This window comes from Notothenia coriiceps, unplaced genomic scaffold (assembly GCF_000735185.1).
Source record: "Notothenia coriiceps isolate Sejong01 unplaced genomic scaffold, NC01 NC01_scaffold00010592, whole genome shotgun sequence".
Taxonomy (NCBI): Eukaryota; Metazoa; Chordata; class Actinopteri; order Perciformes; family Nototheniidae; genus Notothenia; species Notothenia coriiceps.
In genome coordinates this window covers 211,221-224,284 of record NW_011343293.1, presented here as the reverse complement: position 1 = coordinate 224,284, position 13,064 = coordinate 211,221, and the positions used below count along the sequence as shown (strand labels likewise).

The window sequence follows — 13,064 nt, the reverse complement described above, 5'->3', positions numbered from 1 at the left end:
GCTCTGGCTTCAGGAAGGATTTTCGCCACCCCCTTTTCAACGGTGTCAGTTATCTTATGCCTCAGATTTCGATGGAGTAAAACTATAAAAAGGTCACGGGCAGCAACGGCAAGTTCACTGCAGTCGACTCAAGTCCTCTCTGTTTCATCTGTACTCTTCAAAGCAAATACATCAAAGAGGTGAGTTTGAATTAAAGGAGAAAAGAAAACTGGGAAACACCGAGCCGCAGCATCTTCTCGGTTTACATTTTTCAGAAAACATTGTTTTTTTTTTACTTGTATTGTGGAGTTCGCGCTGCAATGCAGCATCTGAGTTTTTGGAGCATTATTTTTGCGGAAGCGTCAGCTGCAAGAAGACATGGATTTTACTGCTAAGACATTCCAGCATCTAGAGATACAGTAGGAAACATGTGTCGATCTCCTCTCAAAAGGAATTTGGAAATATAATCCACTCTGAACAAAAGGGGACTGAAAAGGTTGCCCTGTGAAATCTGAACTGATTCCATTATGTTTATGTTCCAATGTGGATAGTTAACATCATATTAAATGCAAAGAGTTGAGTTTAAATGATAAATTGATCGTTCTTTATTATGTTATTAGTTTACAGTTGAAATAATGTGTAATACAGTGAACCGTGATGCGTACAGTCAACTATTGTAAAGCCATTGTATGTCTATTTTGAGATAATAATAGTACAAAAATAATAATACAAATATATATATACATAAAAATACAAATAATAATAATAATAATATATTTTTGTATTTCTGCAGATCGAAATGGCCTTCGCAAGTCTACTTAAAGAAGCTGATGTCGCTGCAGCCCTGGAAGGGTGCAAAGGTGACTCCTCAAGTTACACTCACACAAAAACAATCACAGCCCTCCCTCTTTGGCTCTGTGTTTGGAGGTCGCTTTTTGTCCAGCTTGTGTATGTGGATGCAGTCTGAGTAACGACTTGCATTCATTTCAGACGCTGGCAAGTTCGACCTGAAAAAGTCCTGGTGCCTGCAGCTTGCCTTTATGCTGCTAATGATGTTAAAATGTGTTTTCCAGCTGCTGACTCCTTCGACCACAAGAAGTTCTTCAAGGCATGCGGTATGGCTGGCAAGTCCGCAGAAGACCTGAAGAAGGCCTTCGCCATCATTGACCAGGACAACAGTGGATTCATTGAGGAGGAGGAGCTGAAGTAAGACACACACCACACACTTAATGCACAAACACCATTGTTGCATGCTCTGATATCAGCTTCATAAAACAACAAAAAGTTGTATCTATAAGCCAAGTAAATAATGGGTGTATTGTTGGGGACTGGAGGAATGTAAAGCTTCCTACAGCAATTGTAATAATATGGATTTTTGAGTCAGCTAGGTGTAATTTACATTAAGCATGCTGAGGACATTGGTGATTATGTCCCTATTTGTTTTTCAAACCTACATAAAAAAATTGAAAAACATCTTACATCAAGAAATGTTAACTAAATAAGAAAAAACGTTCACAATGTACAAAGAATCAATAAATGTCCATTGACCTCAACTAAAATAATGCTCCCCCAGTTTACTCATTATAAAAAATGACGAAAAATAATGCATGTACTGACCAGCAATCGTGACATTTTTTCTTGGTTTTTCCCTAACTTAAAAATGATCTACTCTGATCTCAAACGGCCCCCCCCAATACATTGGCTACACATCTTCTGACCCACTATGTCCCCGACACTTTTCAACATAAAGTAAGGCACTTGGTCTAAAACCAATGGTAGCTGGGGTCCCTGAACTAACCACCAGATGTGTTTGCTGTCTTCAGGCTGTTCCTGCAGACCTTCAAGGCAGGTGCACGCGCGCTGACCGATGCCGAGACCAAGATACTCCTGAAGGCCGGAGACTCCGACGGTGATGGCATGATTGGCGCTGACGGTGCGGACTCTCATCTCTTTCTCTCCTGCAGAGTGCTTACATCATTCTGTGGTGGAAACTAAAGACCCTAACTGTGTTTTCCTGTCTCCCTGCAGAGTTCGCTGCCATGGTTAAGCAATAAAGCGGCAACTGACCAACGACACCTGCTCTGATGGAACAAAGCCCATGTCGACCTCCCCTCGTTTTCATCTGAATATAAATAATTTTTATACATTTGCTTAAGAGATTTTTCCTCCTATGAAATACATTGTCCAAACAAAAATGATGAGTGTGAATGTCGCTCGGTTGTGTTCATGTCTTAAATATGAATTTTGCTTATTGTAAAATCTATGATGCACTTTCCAGGTACAAACGATTAAAAAAAAACGGAGAATAAATATTCTTTTGATGCGGTCTTATTGTGTTTTAATGCTTTATGTTTGGTTTAAATACACCTACTGAGGGCAAGTTCTCTCTCTCATTAGAAAATGGATGAAATGTGTGAATTCTTTAATTTATCAAAATAATGAAATATAGATACTAAAGAATAGCAGCTATTAAGTTTATTTCAAAGTATTTATACAAAGTCTTTGTGACCTATGCAAGACAACAAATGCAAGTGTTAATCTACTGATAATAACTTTAAAAAAGGTAAAGCCTTATGTTTAATATTCTTTAAAGATTGTCCAATCATTATAGAGAGATATCGATGAGTCAATAAAAAATACAATGAACTGTAGTATTATAAGCAGGCCACACACACGCGCAGACACAAACACAAACACGCGCACACAGGTTAAGTTTAGGCAGTACACTAGGCTGTGTGTGCCATCCCCTGCCACAAGATGGTGTCCTAACGTCCTTTAACAGTAATAGACTTTGGGACAGATCCCCTTAAATTATCTGACAATAAAGACAACTACATGGACATATTAGTCCTATATTTGAAGCGTTCCTTTTAGAATAGTCTTTTTGGTTGTAAGGCCCATATTAACTCATGCATTAAGTGCAAAATAAAAAATACAAATAATAGTAAAGTTAAGGGGCAATTCTGAAAAATGTTGTTTAAATATCTGTAGCCCAAATTCCTACCTTTTTTGTGAAGAAGTGAAGAAATGTTAAAATGTCGTTTGAATGAGATGTCATCTAATTGTTTAAAAATAATGATGTAAATATTGGACCTAAGATTAAAATGCATATATTGACATGTTGCAGTGTTGACATGGATTGCAGGTCGACAGGGAGGACGGTCTGAGTAAGTTAAATAAAGTCTTATTTCCGAAAAACAAAGAAGGCTATAAAAGAAAAAAGGAGGATCGGCTCCGGCCAATCTAGATGTTCAGGAGTGAGTCGTGAAAAGAACATTAGCGAATGTAGTTAAATAAGTGATAGCGAGTAACAGTATAGTCTGTGAGGTATCATCATGGCGGATGACATCATGAACCGGCTGTCAGCAAAGTCGCACCATGCTCTCGATCCGGTGTCCTCAGTCTCTTCTTTACACAGCCTGGAGGAGATGATTTAGTTTCTCAGGAGTCCAGCTTTACTAGTTCTGCACTATCTGACGTCACGTGTTGAAGTGCCCCGTTATCAAGTCGGCACCATGATTAGGTGCAGGGAGGGTTGACAATGACAAACTACTGGAGATACAAGCTTTAATTATATAATGAAAGAGGCCAGGATGCTGTCAATGAATTAAACACGTAGGCTTACTGTGCGTAAAGTTCATGCCCATATCAATCATACAAAAACTCTATCGATACAAAACATTTACGATTTCAAACTAATTCCCTTTTCTGTCGTCAGACCTTTAAATAATGATTAAGTATCATGACACTGCATCAGGCCAACATTACCTGCTGTTCACGGTCGCCAGCTGACGCTTGCTAGAAAGCAGCACTGTCAACATTCCCCGTAGCCTACTTTACGCACATAAGGTGCTGACTTCTAATGAGGGAGTTGGCCGGGGTCTGCTGTACCCCTACCTCTTGTTATATAATTAAGGGTGTCCCAAAGTCTCCCATTAAGAATATTTTAGGAATGATCTTTAATAGACGGTGCCATGGTGTAATGGTTAGCACTCTGGACTCTGAATCCAGTGATCCGAGTTCAAATCTCGGTGGGACCTAACTTGGTTTATTGAAATAAGATGTATTGATCAGCCGGTAATGTTAAAAATATAAATACTTTCTCTCCTGTCATCATGCAAGTCTGTCCCTTGCTGCTCCATAATGCTGCTGCTGCATATACAGACCTTCAGCTAAACCTATTTCATTGAAGGAAGTAACCTTCTTTCCTGTGTGCTGCTGCAGTGAACACTCTCAGGATCCTGCTTAATGACCCCTGAATGTGTCCGCTGTGGGCCACAAATGCCCTCAAAAAAGACAACCTGAATTGGTTCCTTTGCACCTGGGAAAATTGGACAAACAACAAAGTCCAGTGTGCTGCTCTGGCCTCCAGAAAACTGGAAGAAACACAGAGACAAAATGGGACAAATGATCCAAAACTCAAGGCCAGTGCTCAGCCCTGGGTGACCCCTGACTGCTATATCTGCATTTGGAAGGTGCATGTGTTTACCTGGGGCGTTATGCATCATCATCACCATCCAGGAGGGATGGGACACCGACAGCCGAATGTGACCTCGGGTCCCTTCATCAGCACAGTTGATAAAGCAATTTAGTGAGGCTGTCGCCCGGTCAGTGTGAGAGAATGAGAAGGTTAGAAGGCACTGGCTTCCCTGACATTCACTGATGAGCATGTTATGTGTTTAGGGCAGACGATGAAATTAAGTATACCTACTTAAATACAATTTTGAGTATTTCCATTGTATGCAACTTCACACATTTTGTTTAATAACATGAAATATAATCAACACTTAAATAAGACTTTAGTTACACATGGAATCAATTATCATGCTACCCTGCAGTAAACAAAGAAATACAAATTAGCTGCAACTTTAGCAGCTTTGATAACACTTTAATGCATCAATAATTATAATAAAAACATAGATATTATTCTGAAATGGGCCATTTGCATAATGAGTACTTTTACTTATGATACTTTTAGTATGTTTTGATGCTAATAGTTTTGTACTTTCACTCGTTGCAGGACTTTTACTTGTAACAGAGTATTCCTACTAGACTTCTACTTTTACTCAAGTACAAGATCTGAGTACTTCTCCAACCTCTGGTTTAGGGTTATTTCAGATTTGGAAATATATCATCTTGAACCTTTAAATCTGTTGTAAAACAGCGTCCGAACAAGGGCAGGTAGATGTTTGATGTCCAGGCATTTGTGGACAGGTGAAGCACCACAGAGTGCCAGACAACAGGGCTGACCTCAAATTAAAATTGCAAACAAATATGCAATGAAAAGTGCATTGTCAGCTGACATTTAACCCTAACCCACATTCACTCACCTCAAATGTAATGATAGCTGGGGCACGCTTTCAATGGGATGTGCATGGCTCAGATGTGCTCGTTTTAGGACTGCTGCCTGTAAAAGGATATCTGCATGAAAGGATAAGGGTGGGGTGAGGAGGCGGAGGGGGGGTTGCAGAAACAGCAAGAGAGGGAGAAAAAGGAGAGAGAGATTGCAGTATCCTCCCTGTATTTACTGTACTGTACAATTGTAAAGGTGAGAGGAGGAGGGGGCGGGGATGACAGGAGGAGGGAGTGGTGAAAGGGGAGAAGAACGCTTTTTTAACGTAATTTGCTATTTACAAGGGCGCTACAAATGTCCACGGTACGGTCTCCCTGCTCTGGGCGTTATAAATAGTAAAGGTTAATTAGTTAGCTGAGAAATTGGATCAGGGGCGGGCAGTTAGAATTTGATCCATAGACAGGTAACTCAAGCAATCCCCTTTGTCACTGCAATCAGACCTATATAAATCCACCTTGACGGACAGCAGTCACCACAGCCTTACCTCTCTGCTGCATCACCGACCGGGAGAAAACCACCGAAACAAGGTAAGTGTGGACTCGGAAAAAGGTCTCTTCTGATGGGAAGTGGCTGATTTCTTTTTTGTTTTAAAACTTTTTCTTAAGGAAAGGTTCGCTACTGTACATTTAGAGCACTTGAATTGCTTCCTAGTCAAATGTCAGGTGCAGTAATTCCGTGCGTAAAAGGGGAGACGTATTTGCGCAAGGTGACAAAAGACAAAGGAAAAGTTGTCTCTATTATGTTCAGTCGGTTGGATTAGACACTATCCTTTCTTATTCAAAAAATACTTTAAAAAGGGAACTTATTGAGATTCATGGCCGGTCGCTGCAGTAACTTTTCAGTGTCATTGTCACCTGCACACATTTCGTTCTCCAACAGTGTCAAGTTTGAGAGTTTGCTGCTGTGACTGGGCTTAATGTGTTAATAATTCACCATGGTGGTTCCTCCTACAGGAATAAAATGTCGCTCTCATCTATCCTTTCCGCTGATGCCATCGACAGTGCTATCAAGGACTGCCAAGGTATCGTCTTCCACCAATATCATTATTGCTCTCTTTGTTAGATCTTTCTCTCTCTTTTAAAAAAAAATCTATACAGTCTGGAGCCTGGACAATCAGACAATAGGGTTATCTCTTTCTGTGAAAGCCGGAAGACAGACACAAATGAACAGTTAAAGATACATGTATTCACATTGGGTTTAGATCAGTGCAGTAATCAAACAATCGGAGGTGATTTTAACAGGATGAATTGGCAGAATGTGTTAATTAAAGGTATAACAGATATGATACTGTTGGTGTCACTGGAGGTCAGAGATCAAGAAAAATGGCCTCTCAAACACTTAAATAAAAAAACATCCACATGCAGGACAACCTTCTTCCTATTTTGTGCCCTTTCTTCAAGGTTCGGTGCATTACACCACTTCATAATGCCATGCCTGTTTTCTTCTTTAATGAGAAATATATATATATTTTTTATAACTGAGAACATCCTCATTTTAATTTGTCTTACAATTGTGCAAGTAGTGTGGAAATCACGAGGACATATAATTAAGACATAGATAAACAGGAAGAATAACTAATATCCAAATACAGAAAAGACCAATTTTGAAAGTAATGTTATTAAAAAAAAAACTTCATTAAAGGAAAAAAAACGAGCTTTTGCTAATAATTTCCTTTTAGTCAAGTGTTTTTTCATGATGCTGTTCCTGACTTTACTTTCTTTATTTACCCCAGCACCAGACTCCTTCTGTCCCAAGAAGTTCTTCACGCTGTGTGGGCTCACCAAGAAGAGCCCTGCGGACGTGAAGAAGGTTTTCGGGATCCTGGACAATGATGGCAATGGTTTTGTTGAGGAGGAAGAGCTCAAGTGAGTGAGCTGCCAGTTTACTAACTACTGTACAAACTATGATTTATTTGGTGCCCAGGAACTTTAGTATCTTCACAGCGGGATAGTTTGAAGTCTTTTTGGAACATTATCAGATTTCCATTCAGTTTTCTGCATATTATTTCACAAGAAGGGATACAGCGAATGGAAAGTCTGTCCATTGTAGTTGTGTTCACAACACATCATCCAGCGGTTCCCTCTAACTTGAGGTTTTCTTTGTCTTTCTCTGTGCGACAGGTTTTTCCTCCAGAGGTTTTCCCCAGGGGCTCGCGTTCTGACAGACAAGGAGACCAAGGGCTTCCTGAGCGCTGCTGATGATGACAGTGACGGCCGCATTGGAGCAGATGGTGAGCGGATGTCCAATAATTTCATATACACATAATACAAGACAAGCATGTTTGTGTGTAATTACAAAACAATGCTGAGGAACAATTCTGCACATTTATTAGATACTACGTTAGAATGCAGATTCACTAAATGTGTCATATTCCTAAAGTAGTCTTGTTGTTCAGGAAAGAGAGACAGTTATAAAGGCTATCGCTGAAGTAAGATGAGCAGCAATCATAGTGACACCCTCTATGTACCCTCACACTTGTTCTGTCCTAGGATCTCAAAACTGATACCAGCAAAGTGTTTCTATTGAGTGTATGTAATATTAGAGTTCAATTGGTTGGACACAATTGTGTCAATGACATGCTGTAAACTTGAGACCTGCTCGCTCTCTTTCTCTGGATGGGTTCACATATTTGTTGGTACTTTATATAAAATACTCACAGTTTAGAGTCACACTGAGACAGGTGTCGGACAGGTGAGAAATAATAATCTCATTATCGCTGTTTCTTTTCTCCACAGAGTTCCAGGCCATGGTCTTGTCCTAAACAACTGGACTCCATCTCTCCAACCTGATCTGACCCCCTAACCCCCACTGCTTCAAGGGCTCTCTTAGTTTTAGTCAATCAATTTCCATACTGTTAGATATTTACTTTTATTTTTTTTATTTTTGCAAGACTTACTCTGGTCCATAGATATCTACATTCACGTCATGATTTTAGTTTTTTTTTGTCTTTTTCCTAAGTTTTAGACAGATCATAAAGCTGTATTTCCCAAATGTATAAAAAAACTCCCAAATTACTGAGAAAATAAAAATGATAAAATCCAAATCCTGTGGCTGTTCTTTGTTATTTTGAATTAAGTGTACATATTTGCAAGTTTTTGTATGTCTTATACTCAGATCACACAGGGTGGCATGAAAAAAATGCCATATGGTTATGAAGGCAAGGCAAGGCAAGTTTATTTATACAGCACTTTTCTGTACACGGCAATTCAAAGTGCTTTACAAAACAAATTAAAATACTTTTTAGGAATAAATACAGTAAAAACACATTATATAATGGCATTTTACAACAGGCATTACAAAGCAAAGATAATAAAATAATACAAATAAACACCACAGGTATACAATACTTGTTATTGTTAAGGCATACTGTAGTTCGAATATGATCATCTCATTTAAAGCAGCGGCAAAGAGATATGTTTTTAGTCTCGATTTAAAAATAGTAACCGTTTCTGCGGACGTGCATGATTTGGGTAGTTTGTTCCAGAGTGTCTGGGCATAACAGCTAAATGCTGCCTCTCCATGTTTTGTTGTTACTCTCGGAACCGATAGCAGACCCGTCCCAGAAGACCTGAGGCACCTTGATGGCTCGTAATTATGTAGGAGTTCAACAATATACTTTGGTCCTAAACCATGTAATGATTTAAAAACTAGCAATAGTACTTTAAAATCAATTCTTTGGCCGACTGGAAGCCAATGTAGAGATTTCAGAACCGGACTGATGTGATCCACTCCAGCCCGAAGGGAGTGTTGAAATGTGTCATATACACAAGATGGTTTTAGTAACCAATAGGAAGTGGACATCCATATACATCATCGTTAAGGTGTGCCTTTGTACAAGAGAAACACGGTTTTCTTTACATTTTTGTGGTCTCCTTGAATCTTTACTGATCTAACACAGCGTTAAATGGGACTGAATGTCAGACAGTGTAAGGTATATGAGAAGTGTCCTGAACACACAGGCTTTCTGTTTGAGGTGTATACATTACAGGTGTGTTTCGGATTGTTTTTTGTGTGTGTATGGGAGGTTATAGATTCAGAGCTAGCGCAGGGAAAAAGCAAAGGAGGTGACCTTGATGACCACCTGAGTGTCACCGCGGCTGGATCAAGTGACACCTGACCTCAGCTTTTGTAACTAAACCCATCTGAACCTTCGTGCAGCACATACACACCCAGACAGGTCACACAAAAACCAATGCATTTGCAAAAATCAAATATAAGATCAGACCGCCATCCATGCAAACACATCATCCCCAAGTAACACGCACATCAGGGATTGTGTGTGCAAAAGAAGATGCAAATTCTGCCGAAAGCTATTGCTAAGGATGCTAGCCTTTCAGGTTTTCTTGTGAGATTGCTCAGCATATATTAAAGAGTCAATCATTATAACCAAAACTCTCAGACAAAAGACTGACGCTCGCTCTTACAGCTTGGCTTCCTCCCTCCAAGAGACTGTAAATAGCATATCGTTTTTATGCACTACATTTACAGGATTCATGGGATCAAAATTAACAACTGCTTTATCCTATTACGCACCAACTAGAGGTGGTAAAATACAGAGCAACACACGTTCTGCCGGTGGCACCACCTAAGTGTCATTTCAATTACCTCTATATTACAGGGGGAACCTGGTGTTTACAGCACACACCTGCCACTCACAGCTGTGGGTCATAGCCTGGTATTAGCATGAGGTCAGGATCACAAGTGTAGGATTCTGCTGCTAGATTCAGAGGGTGTGCTGTAAATAATAATCAGAGAGGGTTTCAGAGTGCTCCTTCTTCAGCAGGGCACACACTGTCTGTGTTTGTCCTAACATATAACACATTTCATTAATAAGTGATACTTTCATGAAGCCATATAGATTTATTAGCAATTTAACATATTCAAATAAGTTACCTCCTGGGCATTGTCAGTGTATACCTCAATGAAGGACAAATCTTAATATTCAAAATAAAACATATAAGATAAAGCAAAACAAGCTTTTGAGGTCATGCAAGTTACAATTAGTAGTAAGTAACTTGCAGTAGTAAGAGCAAAGACCAAAATAAGAGAGACCCCTGCAGAGTTTAGTATTGTAAATCCGTATTAAGAATTTGTGAAGTAAACCGAAAAAACTGACTTTAATCATAAGCCTGAATAATGCCTGCATTTTGCTTTTCCATGCATATGCATTTTAGAGCATGTCATTTAAACACATTTTCAGACAAGGTTTTGTCTATCAAGACAAAACACTAGACATGCAGAGAGACACAACACTTATCAGATCATCATGTACCCATGTCTGCTGCTATCAGTTTCTGGCCGTCTCTCTGGAGGGGTGAGAACAGGAGTGGGGGTGGGGAGTATGGGAGGCTGAAAGTGGGACAAGGTTGGGGAAGCCAGTAGGAAACACAAGCCAGGGGATACACAATGGAGCTGTGACCCCAGCAGGTCAGGAGAAGCGACTGGTAAACAGGAAGGAAATGTGAGCCAACAGGTCGACGCTGACTGCTGGATGTGCTGCGTCGGGAAAGCAGGAGTACGAGATAATGTGACAAATAGATTACCTGGACTCAAGGGCGGAGGCAGGAAGAGAGAGACACCATATCGCTGTTTCTATAGGAGAGCACAGATCGGACAGGCCAGTAATGCCCAGCAGTCCTTGATGGCTGACAATAGGGGTGGGCAATAAGGAAAAATCAAATATCATGGGAACATAATCTTAATATATCAATATTGCAACAATATTGTAGGATAAACATTATTGGTGCTTTCACAAAATGGGTAAAGCACAAATAATACAAAAGCTAGTCAATCTGGTACCTTCAAAAAACAGCACCTAACATAAAGCAGCCTTTAGAACCAGGATAAGAAAACACTTTTATTAAGATATCCAAGACGATATCTAGTCTTATATCACAATTTTGAAATATTTCCCAGCCCTAGCTGAAAATGAGACGAAAATAAAAAACAAAATCAGTTGTTGGAAGGCAAAGTGACCATGAAAGAGGTCTTCATATTATTTCAAAAATACTGGCGTTAAAAAGATAGCTATCAGTAAAAAGCAAAAAAAACAAAAATGGTGTAACACATTATTTTATACAAGTTCGTTTGTAAAAGTTCTGTTCCCTTATTATTATTATTTGAGCAATAAACCCAAGTCATATGGCAACGTGTGAAAATCGTGAAAATCATAAAATTACTGAGAATGACGTATGGGGTTTCCCTTATGTATGCTCAAAATGAAGGGAATAAAGAGAGAGGTTACAGAAGAATTACAATGAAAATGACTTAGAGCTGATTTGAGTTAAAGTCATTGTAGCAGAGGTTAGAGTAGCAGTATTGTCACCTTTAAATGTAAGGATGCAGCAATATGGATCAACTTTTTTATCGAAACATGTTGTGTGATACTGTATCATGCAATTTATCTGGATGGGCGCTTTAGGATGGACACATAGGCTTAGCCCGATTGTCTGCTTTGCACTTCAATTATTAATGCCCTCACTTCATTGTCACCAAAAACTCATATCAAGAAAGGAGTGTCAGGCTCACCTTACTGATTAAGTCTGTGTGAAACTTTAATGTGCACCCCATCTTCATCTGATAACAAACTGAAGTGATCAAGTACACCAAGTAACAGGAAGTTGAACCGGTGGGACGTCCGCTGTGAATTTGGCATCTCTGCTCTGACAAGCATATTTTGTCTAATTTCCAGTGTTCTGGAGCCTGGAAGTATGAGAGAAGTTGCTACCTGATAGTACGAACAGGGAAGAGCGTCGTAAAAGATTTAACTGGCGTGTTAGGATGACTGAATGGGCTTTGTGAGCTCTGTGAAGGAACTGTATCCATAATGCAGGGGATGACCGCACTGCCTCTGTTCCCCAACAAGCCCTGGTCCTGAGCCTCTGCTTATGATGTCTGCGTGCAGCGTCCCTTCATTAATGAATGATAGGCCATGCATATATCATTGGCCACAACCGACACACAAAGGCCGATCGTGGAAGTTGATTTCTAGCAATCTATTTCCCTTGTGCCATGAGCGTGTTGTTTACATTTCCGCTAATTGAGGTTGTATTTATAGACATCGAAACATCACTAATGCAAGTTAGCAACAAAATGCCACACCCGGCTTAAACCCCTGATTAGCTGTCACATGTGCTGACTCACCCTCAGACTGAGTAATGGCTGTCGTTGAGCAGTAGACAGGTATATGTAACTTCACCTTTTAATAATATACTTTATAGGATATATTACATACAGTATAAGTATACCTTTAATCTCCTAGAAGCTGAATAACAGTAGCTGCGTACAGCTAATCCTTTCGCACACCCAAAAATCTCCACATGTACAGCGATATGATCGATTCCTTTCCAGTCTATAACATAAATGAACTCTAGCTACGCTTCTTAACTTTGATTTCAATAAGAGACATGATTGTGCCTGGTTCTACCACAGTCCAACCACAGCCTGAAAGATGTCAGCATTTCTGAGGGTGAGCCTGATTACAGAACAAAATGTGCCTTCTCCTACCATATTTTCAGCACAGACCAAAGACTGTCATATCACAGACTATAAGATCAGCATTAAAAACAACAACAACAAAAAGAAAACCACCTGACAATGTGCACAAAATTGATCTTAATTTATTGCTTTAACTGATGCTCTTAACTGATGCTAGGCAACCAATGACCATGACCCCCCATGTCAGAAACGATTTGGCACATAACCCCTGTAAAACATCACATTGTTGTTAATA

The 13,064-nt window shown here is 39.7% G+C and overlaps 2 protein-coding genes and 1 non-coding gene across 3 annotated transcripts; all 3 read left to right on the top strand.

Moving 5' to 3' along the window:
• Positions 1-70: 70 nt before the first annotated feature.
• On the top strand, positions 71-2,305 carry LOC104946077 (parvalbumin beta-like). Its single transcript, XM_010771828.1, has 5 exons — positions 71-179; positions 773-839; positions 1,053-1,185; positions 1,803-1,912; positions 2,008-2,305. The coding sequence occupies exons 2-5, from the start codon at positions 779-781 to the stop codon at positions 2,031-2,033; spliced, it is 330 nt and encodes a 109-aa protein (XP_010770130.1). The 5' UTR covers positions 71-179; positions 773-778; the 3' UTR covers positions 2,034-2,305.
• A 1,642-nt stretch (positions 2,306-3,947) lies between these two features.
• trnaq-cug (transfer RNA glutamine (anticodon CUG)) lies at positions 3,948-4,019 on the top strand. The gene has a single exon. It is a non-coding gene; the product is annotated as a tRNA-Gln (tRNA).
• A 1,544-nt stretch (positions 4,020-5,563) lies between these two features.
• Positions 5,564-8,375, top strand: pvalb8 (parvalbumin 8). Its single transcript, XM_010771826.1, has 5 exons — positions 5,564-5,859; positions 6,286-6,353; positions 7,065-7,197; positions 7,453-7,562; positions 8,068-8,375. The coding sequence occupies exons 2-5, from the start codon at positions 6,293-6,295 to the stop codon at positions 8,091-8,093; spliced, it is 330 nt and encodes a 109-aa protein (XP_010770128.1). The 5' UTR covers positions 5,564-5,859; positions 6,286-6,292; the 3' UTR covers positions 8,094-8,375.
• Positions 8,376-13,064: the final 4,689 nt, after the last annotated feature.

Bases quoted from the DNA above. Each gene is read 5' to 3' on its own strand.
- pvalb8 (XM_010771826.1), top strand. From the start codon at position 6,293: ATGTCGCTCTCATCTATCCTTTCCGCTGATGCCATCGACAGTGCTATC. The intron at 7,198-7,452 runs GTGAGTGAGCTG...TCTGTGCGACAG, and splicing joins GTTGAGGAGGAAGAGCTCAA to GTTTTTCCTCCAGAGGTTTT. The intron at 7,563-8,067 runs GTGAGCGGATGT...TTTTCTCCACAG, and splicing joins CGGCCGCATTGGAGCAGATG to AGTTCCAGGCCATGGTCTTG.
- LOC104946077 (XM_010771828.1), top strand. From the start codon at position 779: ATGGCCTTCGCAAGTCTACTTAAAGAAGCTGATGTCGCTGCAGCCCTG. The intron at 1,186-1,802 runs GTAAGACACACA...TGCTGTCTTCAG, and splicing joins ATTGAGGAGGAGGAGCTGAA to GCTGTTCCTGCAGACCTTCA. The intron at 1,913-2,007 runs GTGCGGACTCTC...GTCTCCCTGCAG, and splicing joins TGGCATGATTGGCGCTGACG to AGTTCGCTGCCATGGTTAAG.